This window comes from Thalia democratica, chromosome 1 (genome assembly GCF_965202585.1).
Source record: "Thalia democratica chromosome 1, ktThaDemo2.hap1.1, whole genome shotgun sequence".
Classification (NCBI taxonomy): Eukaryota; Metazoa; Chordata; class Thaliacea; order Salpida; family Salpidae; genus Thalia; species Thalia democratica.
This window is the reverse complement of record NC_139165.1, coordinates 52,171,519-52,195,866: the sequence shown is the minus strand read 5'-3', so window position 1 is coordinate 52,195,866 and position 24,348 is coordinate 52,171,519. Positions and strand designations below refer to the sequence as shown.

Below are 24,348 nucleotides of genomic sequence, written 5' to 3'. Positions count from 1 at the left end.
TTATGTCAGCTGCTAAAAAACGATTAACTGAGTTAGAAAGGTTTGAGATCATTAACCAGCTTGAAAGGAAAAATCAACCTAGTAAGCGTTATCTTAGAAAAAGCTTTAATGTTAGTGAAGGTGCAATTAGAAAAAATTGGCAGAACCGAGATGAGATTAAAAGACGATCTGCTGACATGTCTGAGCAAAGAAAAAGCTAATATTTTCTTCTACTAAGTACCCTGAGTTAGAGTCTCAGCTTTATGTCTGGATTTTAGAATTTTTTTTTGTCTTTCTTGATAAGTGCGTACTTAAGGCGGGGTGCGTACCAAAATAAGTGCGTACTTAAGCAGTAGTCTACTGCATTTCATACTTAAAGATGCGGACTTAAAGTATTATATTATAAAGAAAATGTTCTAAAAGAATAAAATATCGCTTGCAAGAGTTGTTAAAAAGTTTTTGCATGCCACACCGCAATTTGATAAAGTCATATCATAATTTTTTCATAAACTAAATTGTAATACCATAAACACTGTTTATTGAAAACCAAATTAGGAGCACTTTTGAATTTGTTTTCTAATAAAAAAGGATAATTTTGATTATTTTCACAAGTTGTATTAAGCTAAAGAATGCGTTAGGCCAGAGAGTTTGCAACTACGCAATAGCAAAAGTTATTGAAAATATTAGAGTATTTATTTTAATTAATTTAGTTATTAACAAAAAAAAATCATAGGAATCAAAATACGAATGTAATTTAGCATTAATCAATTTATAAGCTCGACTTGTCTGAAATCGGCCGAACTTAATTTTAACAAAGACCTGGCTTTTGATACGAAAAAGGATCCCTAGGATTACTGTCTACGTTTTTTTTACGTCTTATCAACATATTTTACACAACTAGTTGTATGTGCATTTAAAATAAAATTTATCATCTAGGGATCTAAATATTTAACACATGTGGTTGTTTCATTATAGTAATTACATATATATTATAATAAGGAAAAACTTAAAATTAAGTGCAAAAGACTTACACAAGTTTCCTTTAATATCATGCTTAAAGTTTCTTTCAGTTAGAAACATATACTTTTTAATCTTATGTTTTATTAAACAATGTCAAAATATCATATTCTATTAGTACAGTGGTCAGTAGCCTTTTATGAGTAACATGCCATACTTAAAGTATTTCGCGTGTCACAGTTATTCTAAAAAATTAGGCAGCATAGTTTACTTCAAGCAAAAAAGAACTTACTTGTAAACAACTATGGCGGGTCATATTTGGCCTGCAGATTATTATAGATCTAATTTTTAATAACTAAAATATATTTACGTAGTAACAAAGATTATAAATATTTGTTATAAAACAACTTAAACTCGCTTATTTTGCATTATTTTGTGTTATTTGTGTTTTAGCTAAAAAGGACATCGCAGGTCAGAAATTTTTAGTTGTCGGTTCATATTTGCTAACCCTTGTTATAGTATACATTTAACAAGATAGAAATTTAAAACTTATTAAGCAGAAACCGATTCTATTATTTGTCAGTTATCAATTTACACATTGTTTATTTAAAGAAATATAATACACGCAAACAATGCAGTAAATTTTAATTAAATATTCTAATAGAAGTTTAAAATTTCGATACAACTGAACGTTATTACAAATGTTTTAATTTATTAAACTAGATGGTAACGGTTACACGAAAGACTTCAGAAAAAAAACAAAAATAATTAGAAAAAAACAATTATTTAGCAATTTTAAAGTTAAAGAATTAACAACTTTTTTTAAATTATTAAAAATTCTAATAAATAAATCTGAGTTTAAATTTACTAACAAATAAACTACTAAAAGAATGCTACTAATTTTCATAATTTGTAAACTAAAACAAGGCAGGATTAAATAAAATAAATCATTTAAAATTAAAATACAACAAATAGCCTAAAAGTTTTGAAGTCTTGATAAAATAATTCAGTTTTTCATATTCATTTCCGAGACCTGCAAATGCACATACCATTTAAACTCTCAAAGTCAAAATTAAAGTCAAAGAAATTAAATAATATTTTTTAAAATAACCAACATCTTATCTATTTAATTACTACTAACCTGGTTTGCCTGGTTATTCTTTTTGTGGCATCCGTTGAAGTCTTATCATTTTCACTAGGTTTTTTCACTTTACGAGTTTTTCTAACAGTTTTTTTGGGAGAGGTGACTACAACTTCGCTATCGCTAACTGATACATCTGGTTTGTTTTTCGTTTGAGCGACGCTTTTTCCCTTTAATTTTTTGTTATTTTCAGCAGCTTTTGAGCTTAATTTTCGGGCTCTGCCTCTTGTTTTTACAGGTGCAGCTTCGTTTTCGGCCACTGTACTTTTAATCCTAAAGAAGTTTGATTATTATGGGTCTTACGTAAGTACATTATAAAAAAAGGTTTTAGTAGACCTATAATAATTTATTAAAAGCTTATAACAAAAATATTTTTATGTTTTTAAATAGTTTTTTCAGCTACAAATTAAACTTTACTATAAAACAATCTTACTTTTTGTCAGAAATAACTTTTCTCCTTGTTCTTGTCAGGGGTTTAGAAATTTGTTCATTTCCTTCTTTTGAATTAGTTTGAATCAGTTCTTCTTCTTTATTTTCGTCTGCTTTGATCTATGAAGCGAAAAAATTAAACAAATTTATGACATTGTGTAACTAACAGCTAGTTATTAAAAAAACTTAAAACTTATACACTTACTTAAAATCGTTTTAATTAAACTTAAAAGTACGGTGAACTAAAAAATGTATTAGTTTAAATTTATTATTTAGCATTACACAGTTATAAAACTTAAAGATCTTCCAACAGATTGAGATTACTTTGATGAATAACAGTAAAAAAAAGAGTGAAATTATCAGATTAATTTAATTGAAATTTTTTTTAATTTACAAAATAAAACTTTAAATGCTAACAATCTTGACAAATTATCGTTTTTTGTGTAATGTAGAAAAATATTATGATACCAACTGTACTCTAAACATCATATCACAGTAAAAATGCTTATCTGTTCTCTGTAGACTAACTAATTATATTACAAAAGTACTTTATGTTATCAAAAACACAAATAAATTTCACTGAACCTTTCTCGGCCTTCCCGTTCTACGGACGGGAGTAGTTGGTGCTGACACGGATTTTCTCTGCTGTTTACCGCGGGTGCGTCGGGGAGGGGTGGTTGCTCTGACAACCGGGCTTGCCACGGAAGGCGTGGGCGGAGGTAAATAAATTTTGGGGAAGTTTGCTGGTGTTTTGTATGTCGATTCGCGAAGTTTTGTTGACTTCTCCTCGGTTTTTGCTTGCTCAGCTTTCTTCTTCTTCGAAGGCTGAACAGCTGCATCGGTTGCAGATTGAACTCGCTTTTTGCGCTTGTTAGCAGCGTGTTTGCTTTTCTCTTGAGGTGATGCTTTGGGCTCAGAAAATTTGAAGGTTAAACCTATAGAAAATTAAGCTATAAGTAGGAGCTTTCTTACAAAAAAAAAAACACAAACCTTTAGGTAACTTGGCTCTGGTTGAACTTTTAGTTCCTTCTTTTTCAACTTCGGCTACAAAAAATTTGAAAATTAAAATATAATTAATTAGTTTATAATTTAAACAATCATAGTTTTATAACATTTTAAACAAGCAAAATCTATGATGCAACGTGTAAAAAAACATGTTGAAAACCTACTGTTAATATCTTTTTCAGAGTATAAAAACAATTAAACAACATTTATTTTAAAATCAATTAACACAAACAGTTTTATGATGCTTTTTACAAAAATAAAATAGCAAAGTGCTACATACTGTTCATTCTTCTCCTTTTGTTTCTGAGTTGAGGTGGCGACAGTGGATAACTGATTCCGTCAACTTCTATGATACCAGATTTCCTTTTCTTTGTTGATTTAGAATATTCTTCTACCTCAAGTAATTTTGGTTCTTCATCATTTACTGATTGTAACTCCACATTCTTGTTGCGTCTAGATCTTCGCACAACAGGAATTTCAGTTTTTTCTAGTAATTGTAACAAAACATTAAATTTATTTTATAAAAACATATAAGAATAGTTTTATTGAGTATGTAAGAGACTATAACGTATTTTAAACAAGTTCAAGGATAATTTGTGTACAGTATGTATTATACAATTTACATTTAATAAGCATTTCTATCAATAAGTAAATACTTATAACTATAAACAAGATACGACAAACTATCTGTAATTATTTATACAAAATAAAAACTAAACTTAAACATTAGTTATCTAAAACTGAGCTTAAAAACGACAATTAGATATATACTATGTTAAAAATTTACTAAAATACAAATCAGTATCAATGTAAGTATTTAAAGCTAAGTCAAGTTTGAAAATAGACAAAGTTCACAATAAACTTAAGAAAATTCAAAAAGTCCTCAAAAACAACTTTTGGATTATAACGGAATTAAAACCAGTTCCTGTGACCATACTCAAGTTGATAAAACTGATTGTTGATTCATTAATAATTTAAGTAGCAAATTGTAATAATAGAATTACATTTTGTTTAAAAAATTAATTACAAAATGTTCAAATATTCTACAACTAACCTTTAACATCAGAAACAAGTTGACTAGTTTGAGTTTGACTCTTTTTATCTGAAACTTTTTCAACATTGTTCAAATTTTTATCTGACGAAGTTGTAGAAACTTTGACTATTGATTTTTGATCTTTAACTTCTATTTTTGCAGCATTTTCTTCTACACTGCTATTACAATCACTTGAACTTTTAATTACTTCTGCATCTACATTACCAGCGCTATAATCAGGAACATCAACGGTTCTAGATGGTGACGTTTCAATTTCTACATCTGGCGTTTTGGTCGGCGGTTGAGAGGTTATCAATGGCTTCTCGCTGACTGTTGAAATCTCACTCTTTATGTCATCATTTGGTATATTTTTACCTGATGTGCCTGTAGGAGACTTTCTTATGGACTCTTTCTTATCAGTAACATCCTTTTCAAGTTTTGTCACAGAGATGCTTTCCTCAATAGCCTCTGGGCTAGTTTGCTTCGATTGCGTTGAATTGTCATGATTATGCTCTTTGATAGCTCCTTCTGAAGACGACTCATCTTTACTGGATGATTTACTAAATAAATCTTCAGTGTCTTTTAATTCAACCTCGCCAACGTTTTCATCTTTCGCAGAAACTGCATCAGAATCTTCCTCTAATACAACAATTTCCTCTTCATTAGTACTTTTATCACCGGTACTTATATCTTCTGATATATTTAAATCCTCGTCTTTTGTTTTACTATAAGTTTCTTCGTCATTAATTTCAACTTCATTTTCAACAACTAATATACTTTCTTGATCGTCAGGAGCTGAAACAGTTTCAACTGCAGCAGATTGGTTATCTTCAGAGGATTTTTCCAAACTTGATGAGCCTTGAGAATTATCTAAATCATCATTTTTGTTGTTTTGTACAACCGAAACAGCTTCTTGATCGTCAATTTGAGGACTAGTTTCTTTCAATTCTTTATTCAATGAAGCATCTTTTTCTTCATTTGAACAGCTAGTAGAAGTTTTGCCTTCATTATTGGTATATGTATCTTTTAATTCGTCATTTGCAAAAATATCACCTTTGTTTAAAAATTGATCTACAGCTTTTTCTTCTTCTTTTACTTTATTGACAGATGAGGAAAGAGCTTCAGTTGCTTGTGTTTCTGCATCGGATACTTCACGGACGCTCTTTTGTTCAATAACTAAAACTTCTTCAGAAACTTTGTTTTCTTCATCGCTATCTATAATTTAAATTGGTTTAAATTAAGCTCTAAAACAGCAATTTTCTAAAAATATAATTTTGTAAAATAGTTATAGTGTATTTAAGTTTTTGTTTAAAATTTATGATACTGATAAGCTCCTACTCAATAGTGGATTTTTTTGACTTCTTTTCATTTAAAAGGACGAAAAATAAAGACTTTACATATATATTTTTTAAATTCAGTCCTAAACGTTTTTAAAACAAAATTAGCACCTTTACCTTAAAATTTCAAAATATTAAACTAAAACTAGCTACTGAGATTAAATTTTAGTCCGCGAACTAGGGGGTGTCGGTCTAAGTAAAAATCTTAAATGTAGACATCAGATAGTACTTGAAAAAATTTAGTTAACAACTTACAATTTATAAAAATAAAATATTCAACAAAATTTAACTTAAAAACAATGTAAACCTTCACTGTCACTAGACGAAGAGCAGCTTTCGAGTATAACACAAGAAGAATCACTTGAACTACTACTACTTGAATCATCATCATCTGAGCTGCTATTCTGGGAAGTTTTACTGCAAACCACAACCTCATTCTCAGATTTTTGATCTTCGTCATTACTTTCTGAATCTTCAAGCAGGAAAACTTCTGCTTCAGAATCTTTGTGTGTAGATTTCAGTTCTTCTTCAACCTGCTGATCATGAGGCTCATTATCTTCTATAGTAATAACTTCTTCTGAAGGAACAATAAGTTCTTTGTTTTTCAAATTTTTCTTGTTTGAATCTGGTTCCAAATCATCACTAGTTATATTGCCAATTTCTTTTTCAACTGATTCTTCCTCTACCATAGTTTCAGGCTGATTAAATGTTTCTTTTTCAACTGATTCTTCCTCTATCATAGTTTCAGGCAGATTGAATGTTTCTTTTTCAACTGATTCTTCCTCTATCATAATTTCAGGCTGATTTAATGTTTCTTTTTCAACTGATTCTTCCTCTATCATAGTTTCAGGCTGATTGAATGTTTCTTTTTCAACTGATTCTTCCTCTACCATAATTTCAGGCTGATTGAATTTTTCTTTTTCAACTGATTCCTTCTCTATCATAGCTTGAGGCTGATTGAATGTTTCTTTTTTAACTGATTCTTCCTTTATAATAGTTTCAGGTTGATTTAATGTTTCTTTTTCAACCAGTTCTTTCTGTGCCATAGTTTCGATTTCAGGTTGATTTGAGGAAAGTTTAACAGGTGAAGAAACGCATTCGTAGAAAGAATCATCAGCAACTGACGAAACTGTTACCATTGAAACGTCAGCAGCGTCCATATTGTTATCAACGGAGTCTATTTGACTTTGTGATACAGATTTAGTGAAGTTTGTACTTTCTAACACGTCTGGAGTTTCTTTTAGTTTTTCCTCTTCACTTTCCGAATCATCATTGAAACGAAGTTTTTTTGGTTCAATAAATTTAAGAGCAACATTGTCAAGTTCTTTAGTTGGTTGAAGTTTACGATTGCTTTTCAATATAGACGAGGGTGTGTTCACTAAAGGAGTGTTTAAATACGACAACTTCACTTTCTTTTTAATTTCCGGAGTCTGCAGCAAAGCTGAAGATGCTTTATCCAATTTGCTTTTGAAAATATCAGCTGAGTTTTTGCAATATTTAAGTGCTCCTTGATTATTTGAAATCTTCTTTTTTGTTGGGTGTGAAGTGAGTGGGAGCGTTGAAAATCGTTTGTTTCTGAAATGCTGGGCTTGCAACATCGTGTTTGAAATTGAAGGAGGCAATTTGCACGTTGTTACATTGTATATTTTGATATCTGTTAAGCAGCCGATCAACTCATCAATAAAACGAAACTTCTTTTCCGGAAGTTTACCCTGTAGAATTTTAATAAATTAAAGCATTATAAAACAGTTTTCATTTACATGATCTTTCATATAGAGACATTCAAGTTAACGTACTTTGTTGTAACGCGTGTACTCATTGATAGCATCACTATGCCTTGCTCGTATAATATGATGCAAAATAAGCAAATCATTGCACGGTAAACTGTTTTGGTGGCGAAGAAAGGAACATACTAAATTGTCGTCTCGACGAGACAACTGTAAATTTAGCAGGTGCCTCAACTTTCCATGATCGTAACAGTATTTCATCAAGTAAGTTAAAATCATTTCATCTTTGAAATGCTTTGACTTGACTTTGGCATATTCAAATGCTTGCATGTACTGTCTGCAATAAAAATAAAATTTATTTAGAAATATTTTTACAAATTAATTATTAATTTAAAAAATATTACAAGTACTTAAAGAATTTACCAAAGAAAAAAGTTTAGGGGTTTGTTAATAGTATATACATACTGTTTTATACAAAAAAAGTGCCTTAAAAAATCAATTTGATTAATCATCTTAAATCAACTTTTAAATTCAATCGAGATAATGTTTATAAAATTACAGTTTATTCAAACAAACTTGTTATCACATAAAATTCTAATGCGAAGGTTGGCTTGTTCAGAGGAAGAGCATGGCGGGTTTATAACCCACAAATACTTGAGCGCCAGATCAGACCGTTCTTCATTGACTAAAGTTTGCAAAATCAATTTGTGTTGCCAATCCACTAGCAACTTGCCTACTCCTGACTCACAAAATTTCTCAAACGATTGCTGTTAAACAAAGACTTGCACATAAATATACATTGTTTTTCACACAAAATCATTAAATTTTTAGCTTAAGTAGTACAACTAGGTAGAGTGTTTCATAAAAAGTGCACCTGTACACAGTAGGATACAATATGGCAAAGAATAAATAAACATCGTACTTATGAATACTATATTTTTAATAGTATATTCGAAAATATATATTACTCTTAATACTAACATCTAAGAATCCATGATCAAGAAGCCAAAATGCGCGTATAAGGTAAGTTGTCTCCAATGTAAGTGCGAAATGTTGTTGGTAAGAACTTATAAATTGTAAGCAAGATTTTCTGCTTTCTTCGTAAGGCAACTGTAGATGAAAAAATAAGAATTATTTTTTAAGGAAAAATCCAAACAAAAATTAAAACAAATTGATCAAATAAAACGTTCAGGCTATGCGCAAATAAATTCTTAAACTTAAATAAAAATAAAAGGAATCTTCAAATGCATTACTTATTTTCATGTTAACACATAAACAGATTTTATAAAACAACAGTTGTAAAGATATTGCTGAAGTAATGATTAATAAGTTGTTTCATAAAAATAAAAAAATTTTACCTGAGTGACGTGTTGAGCCGCTGTGAAGTCAATAATATCTTGAAGAAAATAAAGAACGATTGAATGTTTTGTAACTTCAAATATGTTATCCATGTAGAATATGTCTAGCAAAGCCTGTTGAAATAAATTACTTTAGCCGCAGCTTTTACTTACTGTTTTATAAATAGTGAATATTACTAGAATTCTTTTTACTGGACTGATATAACATGTGTTTAAATTCATCAAAGTGTAGATATACCTTTTTATTTTGATATTTAGATCAGGGTTTTTATTTGGGGTAATTTTAGCTATCAGGGGTAACGACTACAAAGAAACAAAAACGTAAAAGGGTAATAAACTAGTAAAGAGGGAGTAATTTTTTTAAATTTCTGCCAAGTGGGCGATTATGAAAATGAATTCGTTAAACCCTGAAATAGATAAAGTGATTATAGAAAAAAAAACTTTAAATGAATACTTTTAAAAGGTAAACTAAAAACTCTAATATGTTTCAAATTAAAAAAAAAAAAACTTACTAATATACTCGGAGGCGGGTATGTAGAATTTAGACTGTTTGTAGCAAACTTGGACCATCTTGCAGCTAAGTTGCCTCCACAATGTTTTATTATGCCATCTATCACCATAAGAGGATTGTCATTAAAGTTTCTGTAAAAAAAATTTAAGTTTCGAAGTAATAAAATTTTTAATATTACTAATAAATAACTTTTATCTAAATCATTATATCGTTTTGGCAAAATAAAATTTTAAATAAAGCTTGTGTAACAACTTAAAAATCAGTGATAATGTGAACCTTTGAAAAGATGTATACTACTAAAACTTGTAATCGTAATTCTGAAAGATAGATAGGTTAACATCTCAAATAATAAACTAGTTTTTACTAGTAATAAGCATAAGTAATATGTAGTTATAGTATACAAGTAATAATTTAATATAAATCAAATGATAAAAAAAAAACTATGAGGTTATAGTAGTTGTGTTTAAGATGATGTTGGTAATCGACTTAAAAGATAATAAACTCCTAATAATGACAAACTAAAAAAACGAATTTGCCAATTTTAGCTAGTTAAAATACTTTAACTTTTCTAGTCTTATACAAAAAAACAAAGGCAAATTTATAAGAGCAATTTAAATAATGAGTTAAGTAACAAAATAGATTGGTTGAAAAAATTGTCTTAAATTTCAATAAACTAAAAAAGATATCTCTGTTTAAAATATTTAATTTTATCACTAATCATGGATATAAAGACAATATAACACTGATAACTTTTAAAAGTTATTTTATAATAATTAAACAACTACGTGAAACTAAAACAATGTTTTTACATTAGCGTTAACAAATTTTTAACTATTAAACAGTTTTCAAACTAATTCTTCAGCATAAAAAGACAAACTTTCTAACAAGAACATTTTCTATTACAGATAAAAACTTTTTTTTTGTTATTTAATAGATTATATTACGAGAAATTTAGTAGTATATGTTGCATAGGCATGACAAAGTTAAATAAGGTAAACATCTATAACGATAAAAAAACTTTAAATTATGTTATAAAGGTTCATCTAAGAGTAAAATTTTTATTTAATAGTACCGTACATATGTCATGCAGTAAAATATTTGTTTTTATACTAGCTGTAAGTATATTATTTTATTCTGTTCGATTTGAAGAATTAAAATTTAAGAAAGCTAAAAAAACTTATGATTTAATTAAAAACTTTATATGCGACAAAGAAAACTAATTAAACATACATGTTTTTTCTAGATGAGGACAACTGACTTCGTTTTCTAATAAGAGCATTGTTCAGCTCCTCATAATTATAATGAATGTAGAAATCTCTACTTTCTTGATCGCAGGGACTGCATTCTAAAGGTAGAATTGAAGCATCAACCATCCATATCAGCATCTGAATTAAAACATATTTTTAAAATTTAAATCTGTTTTTCACTTACAGTACCTTGTCATCAAGATTAAATAATTTAGGTTGACGAGTGAAAACATACTTTTAGGTATCCACGAAGAATTCGAACGGCTTCGACTCTCGGACTCTGAAGAGGAGACTCACGGTACAAAGTCTAAAAAATAGTATCTTTTATAGTTTTATGCCTGAACAATAATTTATTTTGAATAAGTTTTTGCTGAAACAGCTTCAATAAAAAAAAAAATAATGTTTTTTACTAATTATAAAACTCAAATTTAAACACTATTATAGTTTTGAATCGCGTAGAACAATAAAAAAAAAATTGCACAAATTTAACTTGTAGTAGATGATGCACTTCTTTCAGCTGAAACTTCATTTGAGATGATGATTGGTAAAACTCATCTACTGCGAAACAAGAAGAGCAGTCAAAAAGTGGTTCGCCTACGATATTAATAAAGTGGATGAACAAAAAGCATTTATTTATAAATTGTTGTGCTCGTTATTTTTTCAACTAAAATAACTTTACAAAAATAGAGAGACAACAACGAATACTATAAAAAAACAATTTTGACTTAAATAAAAATTATACAAATACTAATATATTCAAATACTTATGTTCTTAAAAACTTAGTTTCAATATTCAAACTTCTAAAAAATAATTTTGAAAAAAAAAATATACACGGTTATAACTATTCAAAATATAAATTTAATCGTTTGTTAACAAAAGATCCTAGCGAAACAAGTTCACTGGAATATATAATAATAACAAATTATTCAGTATCCTTCTTTTATTACACTGACATATGTTTCTGTGTATTAAACGAGTTAACAAACTTCAACTGATCTCTGTAAAAAAATAAATACTGTAAGGAAAGAATAGAAGCTAAAGTAGGTATAAAAATTTAGATTTAATAATTACAAATATTGTAGAGCTTTATAACAATCGGATTTAATTTTAAGTATTTTATCTGTTATTAATCATTAACCTATAAAAATCTATAGAAATTATTTTTTATTTTAAATGGACACATCTATATACCTACTTAAGCTTCTATTCTTTCTTTACAGTATTTATATTTTTACAGAGCTCAGTTGAAGTGTGTTAACTCGTTTAACACACATAAACATATGTCAGTGTAATAAAAGAAGGATACTGTATAAATTGTTGTTATTATTATACGGTGATATCCATTTAAGTAAAATTTTTAAAACAAAATTTGTAAGAAAAAACTAAGTGAGTTCATAAAAGTAAAATCATTAAAATCAAAATTCAAGCATGAATTTTAAGAATATATTACAACGTACCTTTTTTTTTTTGATTAAAATAAATTTAAAAAATATATTTGCTTAGATGGCGCTTTTGTACTCATAAAATAACTAAAATTATAAAAACTGTGTCATCAAAACCAACATATGTTGTTGACTTTTTCTTTGATGGAGCAAGTCAAGTTCCAAGCCCACTCAGCCATAGTGCTGCAGGTGAATTGTGAAGATTTGTCGATTCGAACACCGCTTATATTGTTTCCTTCAACGACGTGATTCGCCACGCGGTGCAGAAAACCAGTCAAGTTGTGTTGGAACGCTGTGGAAAATATTCAAATGTTTACTAATCACAACACTTAGCTAGTTTGTAAACTGTAGATTCCTAATATATTTTTTTACATTTTATTTCTAAGTCTATAAGTTTAAGTAAAAGAACTTAAATTATTTGAAATGTCACATTGGTATTTTAAAACTATATTGTTAAATTTTTATTAGTAAACATGTCAACGTAGTAGCTCCAAAATAACAAATATAAAAAAAATCTAAGAACAACAAGGAAATACATATATTTCACAGTGAAAATAAAACAAAAAGGCTAAAATCATAATGCTTTTATTTTAAACTACAAAATTGTATCAACAAAAACATATGTTTTGCTTAAAATAATTAAAACTTATTATTTTTTGTTTGTTGGCTTAATTAATTTTTTAATATTCATACATGAAGATTATTTAGTTGGTCTCTTACACCTATAAACAAATTTATATCTTAAAATAATTAAAACTTATTATTTATATATTTGTTGGCTTAATTAATTTTTTAATATTCATACATGAAGATTATTTAGTTGGTCTCTTACACCTATAAACAAATTTATATCAATTTCGAAAAAAAAGCTTAATACTTTATTCTACATTACAAATGAATATAATCAAACAAAATCAAGTAATTTGTGCATTAAAACTAAACAAATTAAGAACAAAAAAACAATAATTTATAGTTTTGTATTAATCAATTCTAACACCTTACGCACTAAATCAAAGAAAAACTTAGAAAAATATAACAAAGTATGATGTGAAGGTACAAAGTTCAATACCATCCATATAGCAACATAATTCATTTACAAACACATTTTTTTTAACAAGACAATAAACAAAATAAATTTAACAAACCCGCGTCGAGTATGGAAAGACGATAGTACGACGGGCCATCATTTTCTTCAATATTTTTGTCAATAAATCCAACAATTGTCATTTCATTGTATGTTTGCTCTGCGTTCACCAAAGAAGACACTCCTCGATTTCTCAAAGACAACTGAACCTATTCGAAATAAATTTGTTTATATATACAGAATGGTGCAAGTTTTTATTTTACTATTACTTGATAAATTGATGAGTTGAATCATCAAATGGAAAATAAATGCGTACCATCATGATAAGTAAAGAACTTAAATGCAAGCTAAATTAAAAGTGCGATTAAACTTGTACAGTTTAAAAATGACATTAATGGTTATTGTTACTAAAACAAAGTCTAAAAACAATTTTAAGGTAAAGTCTTACTGTTTTTTTTCTGGCGATCATAACAGATTAATATATTAAAAAGTAGGGCCAACTTATTTAATTAATACAACATTGACACAACAACAAAACAAAAATTGTATTTAATATTTTTACAAACTATGAACACTAAACCTTCTTTTGTATTCCATGCGTGGCAAGAGTGGAGACAGATTGAGAGCAAATGCAGTTTGTAGTGAACGAGAGCGCATCAGGAACGAGAAACTGCTGAGGTGGCGGGTGACAGTTAGTTTGCATTTGCTTCAAACTTCCAACTAGCGTCTTCACTTCCTGCAAAAGCAATCATCAGAATGTGGATTAAGATTTCATTATTGGACTTTATAAACATCGTTTTATATAAACAGTTAAGTTTACCTCAAAACAACTTTTTACTCAGTTACTAAGAAAAAATACTAAAATGAATAATCGAACACTAACTAGCAGTTGATCAGATTGGAGTTTAGAAGCAGCAACATTCATGTTGTGCAAAACTGTGTAAGAGTTGTGTATTGACCTGTTGTAAATTTAATGTTGACATATGAAGCATAAGGAGTTTAAAAGAGAGTTATATTCGATTTAACTTACAATTGTCGCGCGGGCATCTGAGCGAGGTACCAGTTGTTGACGTCAAACATGTAAGTTGTGACGTCACTATTTTCAGACTTCCATGACAACACGAACAAGCTCACCGAGGGCGTGACATCGCAGCAGTCTGACGTCATACTGCTTTGCAGCTGGTTGCTTTTGTCGAATATTTCTGTTTTGTATAATTTATAAAGTAAACCTGAACAACAATAAAAAATGTTGTGTTACTTTAATTTATTTTTACCAAAACAACTAGTATTTACAAAAAATCATGTGATGTTTTAGTGATCATAAATAATTATTAAGTTTGCAAGATGTACAGATTAGTAACTTATACAACAAAATAAAGTGACGCCATATCTAATTGTTTTTTTATTATAAATACAATTTTACTTAAGTAATAGAAACTATTAAGCAAACAATAAAAAATTTATAGATTTTTGAATCATTTTCTTATTTTATCATACTTGAATTGATCTATAACTAGAAGTTTTACTTAATTATGTATTTTTTCAATGAACAAAGTCATTTAGTTTAAATTCTACCATGAAATTAAAGAAATGTACTTTAATTATGTTTACAAGAACTAATTTACTGTTCCAATTAAATTAATTATAAAAATATTTTACAGAACTAATACTACGTAATTAACCTAAACTCACATCTAGCAAGATTATTTTGATGTTAATAAATACTGTAAATAAATATTTAATTTTCTGACTTTTGTAAAGATTAAGATGTTTAGCAAAAGTATTTAACAGTAATATTATTTTTTAAACTATAATTAATCAAAAATAAAAAAGCATAAAATCATTAATCTACCTATAGAATCAATTTATTATTTATTGAAAAAAAAAAAAATTATCATAGAATTTTTACATACCTAAAGAATTGCACTGCAAAACTGCACATCTTTCAGAAGTATGTTTAACAAAATATCTTGCAGTACATGCTACTAAGCCACTGTAAACAACCAAGTCTTCCATCGATTGCTTTTCCTCATACTCAATTGTGTGCATAATTGAAGACAGCCCTCTTCTTAAACAAAAATTAGAACTTCAACAGATAGTATTTTATAAATAAAAATTTTTGGAAATTACTTACTGAAAAATACCAAAACTAGGTTTTATCAAAAAATTGAGTTTAATTTTTTTCTGTATTAATGGTTAAGTAAATAAAAAAAATTAAACCTTAGAGTACAATTTATTTTAACTAGAAAAATAAATAAATAATTTTACAATTAAAGCAAACTATCAAAAGCTATTCAAATAAATAAACAACTTTACTTAGAGTCAGTTATAAAAAATGAATACTGTGTCTTTGCGTTAATAATAAGTTTTCCTCTTGTTAAAATTAAAGTAAAACTACTAGAAACGATGTCAAACTGAACAAAAAGCCACTTTAGGACATAATTAATGTGTAACTAATTGAAAATGACTAAAATGTACAATTTTTGATTTAAAATATGTCACAAGCTTTTATAATACTTGTTTGAAACTAAAAATGATATATGGTTTTTTGATACTTGTTTCAATTGAAAAATGATATAAAAATTTTGACACCAGTGCATTGTACAATGCTTTCAAAATATAAAAATAATGATTAAAATGATTATCCACTATTAAAAATAAAAATACATGTAAAAGACAATTTTAACAAAAGCAATAAGTTTTAAAAAACTATGAAAAAGTTATAAATTTTGGACAAAATATTAAAACATGATCGCCAATAGTTACTCTTTAGGGTTAAAGGTTAAGGTTACTGGTTCTATATTTTGATTAATAACCATGTAAGCAGAGAGTATATAATTGTACATGAATTTTAATTTAATTATACAACAAACTTTAGTAACAAATGGCTAAACACTACAACGTAATCGGGATTAGTGCAGACCGTAAAAATACTTACAGTACAACCTGGTAAAAAAAGCTTCTATAAAGTTTCTAAACAACTAGTTTATTGTAACCCGTATTTACTTAGAATTGGTAATTTAAAAAACGAAAATGTTGTAAATTTGATAGCCAATATTAGCTTACGAGTTTTTATCTTTAGAATTTCTTACGACCCAGACATAAAAGACATTTTTGGGATCATTTTCAGGGTCTTGTAGGGCAAATCCTTCGATTGAAGTTGATGGTGTCGTTTTCATCATACTGCTGTGACTGCAGATAAAAAGATATAAGTCAATAATATAGTTTCAAATGTTACTTTATAGCCTTGTTTTTATATTAAATATGTATTTTGTAAACAAGGTGAGTAGTTTAACATTTAGCAAAGTTTTGAACAATTAAATCTTTTTTTAATTAGTAAAAAACAAATATTCACTTAATTAATTTATGTTATAATATTATTAAAGTAACATTTTAATAACTTATACTTTTTTGTTCTATACGATAATAAATTATAACTCCACCTGGAGTTATTACAAGTTGTGTTACTTTTAATTTTGAAAGCAAGTTACTTAAAATGTACGTACACAAGAGAAAGAGTTTTGAGGTCGTATATTTGAAACTGTCCAAACGAAAATCCAACAAACAGAAGAAGGCCCTTCATTTGAAAGCTGACGCATGTCACTTTGACCTGTGAAACTGGAAAAGTTTTCAAAACTTCTTCGTCTTCGTTTATATATAGAAAGTTTTCATATTCTTTAGTAGATTCTGCAAATATAAACCTTTTAAAAATTAAATTCAAAACTTGACATGATATTGAAAAACAAATGTTTCCATATAAGCTAATACAATCAATTTAAATAGAAGTAAACTAAATAACACTGAATGTCGACTAGATTTATAAAAGTTAAAACTAAAAGATCCCCAAATTTAAGAAATATTAGTTTTGGTTTCAACCAACTAAATTCATTAATACTGCTGATATAAGTATTTTAATATATGGTTTTACTTTTTAACAAAAACTTTTAGATATAATAAAAAGGTAAACAACTTAGTTATAGCTACTATTAAGTATTCATAAAACATGTTTTCAGCAATTTATTATATTTTACTTTAGTTAATGTCATAAGGCGGTCCACTAGTTTTAATTTATAAAAAATAACTTTGTTTTACTCGAAAATGTTAGTACGAATACACTTTACTTTTTATAGTTTAAAAAGTTTCTCTTCATTTTTGAGATTTAAGATTTAGTCAGTTTTGTAAAAAAGTTTTCTACACAATTGTATAACGAGTTATTGTTTTAAAGTCAAATAAATCAAAAACTTATTTTATAAAAAAATTGAATACTTTTTACTAAATTTTTAGCTAAGAATGTCGAATTAAAAATAAAATGTTTTGAACAGTAAAAAACTGTTAGAATAAAAAGACACAAACTCCTTAAAAAATCAATTCAAAGCACAAAGAGTTCTATATTAGAAAAAAAAAAACAATAAAGGATTCAAGAAAAAACTGTTAAACTTTAAAAGGAGAAATACTGTTTTTCAGTTTTAATTTTATTTTTCACCTTCAATTAGAATCGAATAAATTAACTAACTTTAAAAACTTATGTCTAAAAAATTACTTTTATTTTCGTCGAGCTGCAAAAAGTATTATGTAACTAAGATATATATATAACCTATAAAATATGATCAAATTATAATCAATAAGTTGACCCTCAAGTATACAAACTATTTTTCATTAAAACTACTTTTAACAACTATTTTTTAAAACTAACCAGTCAAGTCAAAAGTCATGTGCTTGCATTGTTTATTTAGACGGTTTCTTAAGCTTTTTAGATTTTTTATAACGACGGGCAAAATTTCAATCTCATTGACGTTTGAGGATTGCTCAGCATCTAATCTGTTTCAATTTTTTTTTTGAATTTCCTTATTAGTGTTGCCACACTAAAAAAAACTAGCCTGAGTCAACCAGAGTTTATGAAATAGTTTTAAAAAATAATAATGAGCAAAAATCCGAAAAATATTACTATTTACAAGCTTAAATGAATAAAAGTATAACAACTTATTTTAATAAAAACAAAACTAGTAAGAAAAATATATTTAAAAGTCATAGAAAAAACTAGCCATGAATTTAGAAAAAAAATATCCAAATTAGCCTTAAGTTACTAAATAATTCAAACAAGCCTGATTCATCTTAAGTTCTTTTTAATTTCAAACTAGCATGAGTTAGGCTGAGTGTGTTACAACTCAGATTCATAAATAAAAAGTAAATATAAAAACCACACTCAAACTTAACTAAACTTTATTTTTTAAATTTGATACTTTTTGTAAACAATATTGAAAAAATTCTTACTCTATCAAAATATGTTTCAATAATGGAATATATATATATATATATATATATATATAGAAATGGCGATTTTAAAAATTCTGGTACATAAGTTTCATAAATCTTTAATTTTTCCTAAAGATTTAATCATCAGCCAGTTAAATTCAAAATAAAAAGCACTGTACTAAACAAAGATACTAAAGTTATGCAAAAAAACAAAAAACATTATGACGTAATATTGTACATTACAAATATTCAGTACAAAAATCGATCTACCATCTAACTAATCAAACAACTAAAATTAACGAAAACAACAGTTAATTGACTATAAAATACTTCAAAATTTGTTGTATTTTAAGAGAAGCTTTTTCATATGTCGACAAGACGATATAAATTCGCTCCTCTTATTTAAACAACCTTCCTTTTTTGACGCATACATAACGGCTGTTGATTCTTTTAAGCACAGCCTACAAACAGGGTTGTTACCATCTGCTATTGGCTGTGCTCTTTTTATCACCTCCCAAGTTAATTTAAAATCAATGTTTTTGCGCTTAAGGCCGCAAACATACTTCGAAAGCTCAGTTTCATTTTCGTATACACCACCTTTAAAGTATAAGGTTTATTTACAAGGCAACAGTTAACTCTGACCTTGAAAAGAAGTTCTACATCGGCTTATGCTCCACTCAATTCAGATTTCGGTATGCCAACCATAAAAAATCCTTTAAAGGTGGTGTATACGAAAATTTTAAAATCGTACTTTTCCAATAAATTATTTAAAAGCCCTTCAAGCAGGCTCTGTAGAAGGTGTTCAAGTTTGAATAATAACCTTATTATATATATAGTTAAAGTTAAATAAAGGAAATATTATACTAAGTAATTACAGTACTAAAAAGAAGTGGTTAAAATGTATAGAACTCACAGATATGATAAAAACTTAATTTAAAGTTGCTTAAATGTATTTAAACATTTTTTGACACAATTAAAACAAAATCTGTACATAAAATTACTCTACTTTTTGAAATGTAACAAAAACAAGTTTGTCAATTTTTATCAAAAAGTTAAGGTAAACAAAAAAAAATTAAGTTGGTATAAAAGCTAATGTAATTAAAAAAGAATTTAAACCTTAAATCAACTAAATAAACGCTTCCTTGTTCAGTGCCAACAGCAGCAACACCCTCCATATAAAACAGCTTTTTACCACATAAATTCTGATAGTTTTTGTCCATAACATCAACTGAGGTTATCTGTAAAATATATATAAAATATATATTAATAAAACACTACATTTTACAAATACAATTGTTTCAGTTTGCATATTAATAATATCTTCAACATATTTTTATACTAATATCTAAAACATAAACATTTAATTTACTTCTAAAAGAAGTAAAACACAAAAAAAAGATTGTTTAAGAAACTAAAATCTATGAAGTAAAATTTTACAATCGTTGAATTTTTTCATTTAATTTTTAATTTGAAAATTTATTTTTGGGTTGAAATTTAAGTTATCATTAAAATTTTCTTTCTCAACCAACAGCTTACACTATTTAAATACTTGAAAAATTACAAGCTGATTTTTGAATTAGTTGAAGAGAAGCGAATTAATAGCTAATACAGCCATTTTTGTTAGCTAAACAAAGAACTGTAATTAAAACATTTAACTAAAAGAAAGTACATTAAAAAACTTCTCTTTAATAGAGAAAAATTCTTCATACTTAGAAGTTACCTTTTATAAGGTGGTTAAGTTTTAAATCAATTTGGAAAATAATAATCAGATAAACAAATACATAAAAAACATATTTAATCATTTTTTGTAAAAACTAGATAAAATTTATTTATAGGTGTCCAAAGAAAGTTAATCTAAATTAGTCATGTTTTACATTAATAAATAAGCTATCACTTGCTTTTTACTACTTTTACAAAATTAAAGTAACTTTTAAAATAAAAGAAATCAAAATAGAATAGTAAAACAGATTCTACATGGAAAGCGCAATCTAAGTAAGCAAAAAAGAAAAGAATAATTCATTAATGATACAACTTCTCCTACAGACTTTAAGCAATTTATTTTAATTTGGCAGAATCATATTTATTAAATGATAAACAATTTGAAAAAATATTATTTTAAACATAGACTAAAATAAGTTTTATTTAGTTATATATATATTTTTTTAACACAATTGTTCTAAAAACTTGTTTTATTATTGCAAGAAACTGGAGGTAAACTGTACTAAGACAAAAGTTATATTTAAAATACAAATTTCTATAATAAGTATTTTACTATATATACTTCAAGCCTTCGAATGAGGCTACTTGCAAGTTTTTGTAAAAAAATGTTGGAATCCTTTGTATAGAATTACAGTAACCTGCCAACTAGGTACGCACTTTGAACACAGCGCAAAAATGTGTACCTAATTGGCAGTACGTACCTAGGATATTTATGTTTTTAACTACTTACAGTAATCCTAATACAAACATGTTAAGGCCAATAAAGTTTACAAACGACTACTAAAGCAAAATATTCAAAAATATATATTTAAATCATAAATTATGAAAATGTCAATTTATTTTTATAAATTTCGCTTATTTATACTCTTTAACATTTATGTTGCAATCATGGGTATGTAAGTGTCAAATTTCACTGTTTTATTGTTTTTGGTTATCTAATTTTTATTCTAGGTTTTATTTTTATATTCTTTTTAGATTTATATTTCAATCATTGGGTATGTAAATGTTAATTGCAGTGTTCATTATTTTTGTTTATCTTAATTTTTTTTTCCTATGTTTTATTTATTAGGTATGAAAGTTTAAATTGCCTTGTTTGTTATTGACATTAGACAAGTTAACTGTAGTATGTTTGTTTTATATATTGGATTTGATATACAATTTTTAATAAATAATAGTTAAATTTTTTTTCTGATTCCTTTAGTTTTAATTCTTTTAAATTTTATTAAGTATAATCTATCAATCTATGTTATAATATAATAATTTTAGGTATTTTTTGAAAATTTCATAGTAAAATAACATTTTAAACACAGCGTTTTTCGGCTGAAAAGTGCGTACTATACAGGCATTTCGTACCTAGTTGGCAGGTTACTGCTCTTAAACTATAAAACTTATTTTGAAAACCTATCACTCAATGTTTATAATTAATACAAACAAAACTTTTCTAGCTAGTTAATTATTATTAATTACCAAATAAGTAAATTGAATTTAGTTGTCTAATTTGAAACTATCAAATCCTCTAAAAAGTGTTTAATAAAACTTATTAGTTAAGACTATCTTTAAGAACAATAACTTAAATACATCAAGCTAAAAAACAACTTACTTTGTTTGGAAACTCTACAACTTTCAATAGAACATTTGTTTGGTAACTGAAAATATAGAGAAGTCCATTTTGATTTTCTAGATTAACAGCAACTACCAATTCTTCTTCAGATTTCTGTAAAAATTTCAAAAGAATTATAGCCTTTTGCAATACTTTAATATTTGATTGCAATTAATATACATAATTAATAAATGGGAACGAGTCAAATATGTACAAAGACACTTTTGCACGAAAGGAAAATTTTGCACTAAGACACTTTTGCACAAAATGTCATTTTTGCATGAGAGTAAAAAAAAATTAAATAAAAAATAAGTGAAAAAATAACAAGAAAAAAAAAGTTACTGACCCAGGGTAAGGGTGAGGGGTAACAGTGATAGTAAAATAAAAAAAATAAAAATAAATAAAAAATCAACTAAAAAACAATAAAAAAAGAGTTATCAACCGAGGGTAATGGGTAACAGTCATAGAAAAAAAAAAACCTAATAAAAATGATTAATATAAAACAAACGAAATAAATTTTAAACAATAAGTTATAAAGAAACAAAAAAAACCAACCGAGGGTAAAGGTTTGGGGTAACAGTGAATAAAAAAAAATTAAATAAATAATAATAAAGAAAATACAATAAATAAAAATATTTTTCAACTCTTGCAAAAGTGTCTTTGTGCAAAAGATCCCTTCCTGCATATTAGACTCCTACCCCCAAGAAAAATACAAATTATACAAACCTTAGAAACTAGAGTGTATTTAATAGAGTTAATAAAAAAATTAAAATTTGAAAGCTTAAGTAATATTTTAAATAGAAACAATGTACATCAAATAACCTATAACTATAAAACTACCTTACAAGAGAGAATCTTGGGTGACTTGTTGTCATCAATCAACTTACTAAAAGTATAAAAAAATACAACTTGACCATTTTTCTGTTTACATACATAAAAACTTGTTCCATTAGATACCCAAGTTAAGTCTCCAGCTAAAAAGTATTACAGTTATTAATTAACTTTAAAAATCTCATTAACCTTATATTTACAATATGTACTTTTTAGTTTATATAATTGAAGTTTATTTTTATACTTTTTAGTTATATAACTTATTTTCTTTTATATCATATAAATTAAAGGCATAAGGAGGGGGGTCCAACATTTTTTTAAACTAAAAATAACGTTGGATCTTATATAAAAGCTTGAAGTACAAACTACAAGCCAGTTTTTATGGAATTAAAATATCTTATTTAATATTTGAGATATTATAATTTTTATAATAATTTTCAGATGCAAACGTATGGACCGCAGATTTTTTGAGGTAAATTTTCTCGGAAATTTAAAAAGTCACTAGAAGTAAAAATCTATAAAATCTATCTTCTCGTTCATTTTTTGAGCTAGAGACCTTAAACTTTCAGGAAATTCATTTTATAGTTTTTAAGACTTTGAATGTTGGAATTTCAAAAATACTAAAAAATAAAAATTTTACATTAAAAAAACAAAAATTAAGTGGTTAAAAAAAAAAAAATATTTTTCACAATTAAAAAATTACTGCATTCAATCTTTTTAAATTTTAATAATACACTTTCTGTGAAAATTTTAATAAGATTGCTTAAAAAATGAAGGAAGAGATTATTTTTAGTGAAATGGTCTTTTTTTGCGTCTTAAGTTTGCGCCTTCCATTAAGAACCTATTGAGGTCACCGACTTTGATCGCTCATATCTCAAAAATTACTTTTAATTTTTTTCAAGCGGTTAAAAATGTCTGATACCTCAGATTTAAAAATTACTTATTATTTAATAAAAATAATTTTTTTATGTAACAAAGTTTAATACTTTCAACCTTATGGTATGTGAAACAATGTAAATAAATAACAAAATTGGAGCCTAATGTTTTTTTTTTAAGAATTATACTGGTACTTCAAAAAAAAATTAAAGACTTATGGAGAACTTAATTTTAGTAAAAATGAGCACAGCTTATTACCAAAGTATATAAATATAATTAGCTTACAAAAAAAAATCAGTATTACAAGTACAAAGTTATGTATTTTATTACAAACTTACATGTGTCAATGTAACCTCCAAAATAATTTTCTTCGTTGTAAAAGTTTGAAGCAATGTTAAGTTTTTTTGTAGTAACAACTACACTGTTTTCTAAAGCGTCCATTTTTAAATACATAAAATTTACAATAGTATATGAATTCAAATTTTATAAGACACTAAAACATATTACCTAAATCTGAAAGAATAAAATGATGATGAAGAAGTAAAAATATAGACAGATTTTTGGATTATGTCTAATATTTATACTTATTAGATTTGTAAAACAAAAATTTTTAGTACAAAACAATTTACATTACAAAAAAAATGTTACTGTTTAGAAGCCAAAAATGTGGTCTTAAATGAACAGTTAATTTTAAAACTAAAATAATTATAAGTTAGTTATAAAGTTATATAAAGAAAACCAGACATTTTAATTTAAACTAACGACTACTTTTTATTACAGTAGATAATTTATTTCTTATGAATCAAATGTGTTTAGCT

The 24,348-nt window shown here is 26.6% G+C and overlaps 1 protein-coding gene across 2 annotated transcripts; it reads right to left on the bottom strand.

The window, feature by feature from the left end:
• Window positions 1-1,830: 1,830 nt before the first annotated feature.
• On the bottom strand, window positions 1,831-24,035 carry LOC145849115 (uncharacterized). Of its 2 annotated transcripts, none has more exons than XM_082954207.1 (29): window positions 23,869-24,035; window positions 22,664-22,797; window positions 21,824-21,937; window positions 19,621-19,742; window positions 17,945-18,069; window positions 16,758-16,938; window positions 16,318-16,443; window positions 15,165-15,319; window positions 14,282-14,453; window positions 14,135-14,210; window positions 13,832-13,987; window positions 13,313-13,460; window positions 12,289-12,459; window positions 11,215-11,318; window positions 10,960-11,031; window positions 10,708-10,862; window positions 9,479-9,608; window positions 8,967-9,080; window positions 8,590-8,718; window positions 8,185-8,375; window positions 7,678-7,945; window positions 6,189-7,593; window positions 4,566-5,759; window positions 3,792-3,998; window positions 3,497-3,550; window positions 3,092-3,441; window positions 2,511-2,626; window positions 2,078-2,350; window positions 1,831-1,969 (listed from the first exon to the last, which is right to left on the bottom strand). In XM_082954207.1, the coding sequence occupies exons 1-29, from the start codon at window positions 23,981-23,983 to the stop codon at window positions 1,957-1,959; spliced, it is 6,570 nt and encodes a 2,189-aa protein (XP_082810333.1). In that variant the 5' UTR covers window positions 23,984-24,035; the 3' UTR covers window positions 1,831-1,956. The 2 variants fall into 2 exon arrangements, with proteins under 2 accessions (XP_082810333.1, XP_082810342.1); XM_082954216.1 differs by having other exon boundaries at window positions 15,165-15,316.
• Window positions 24,036-24,348: the final 313 nt, after the last annotated feature.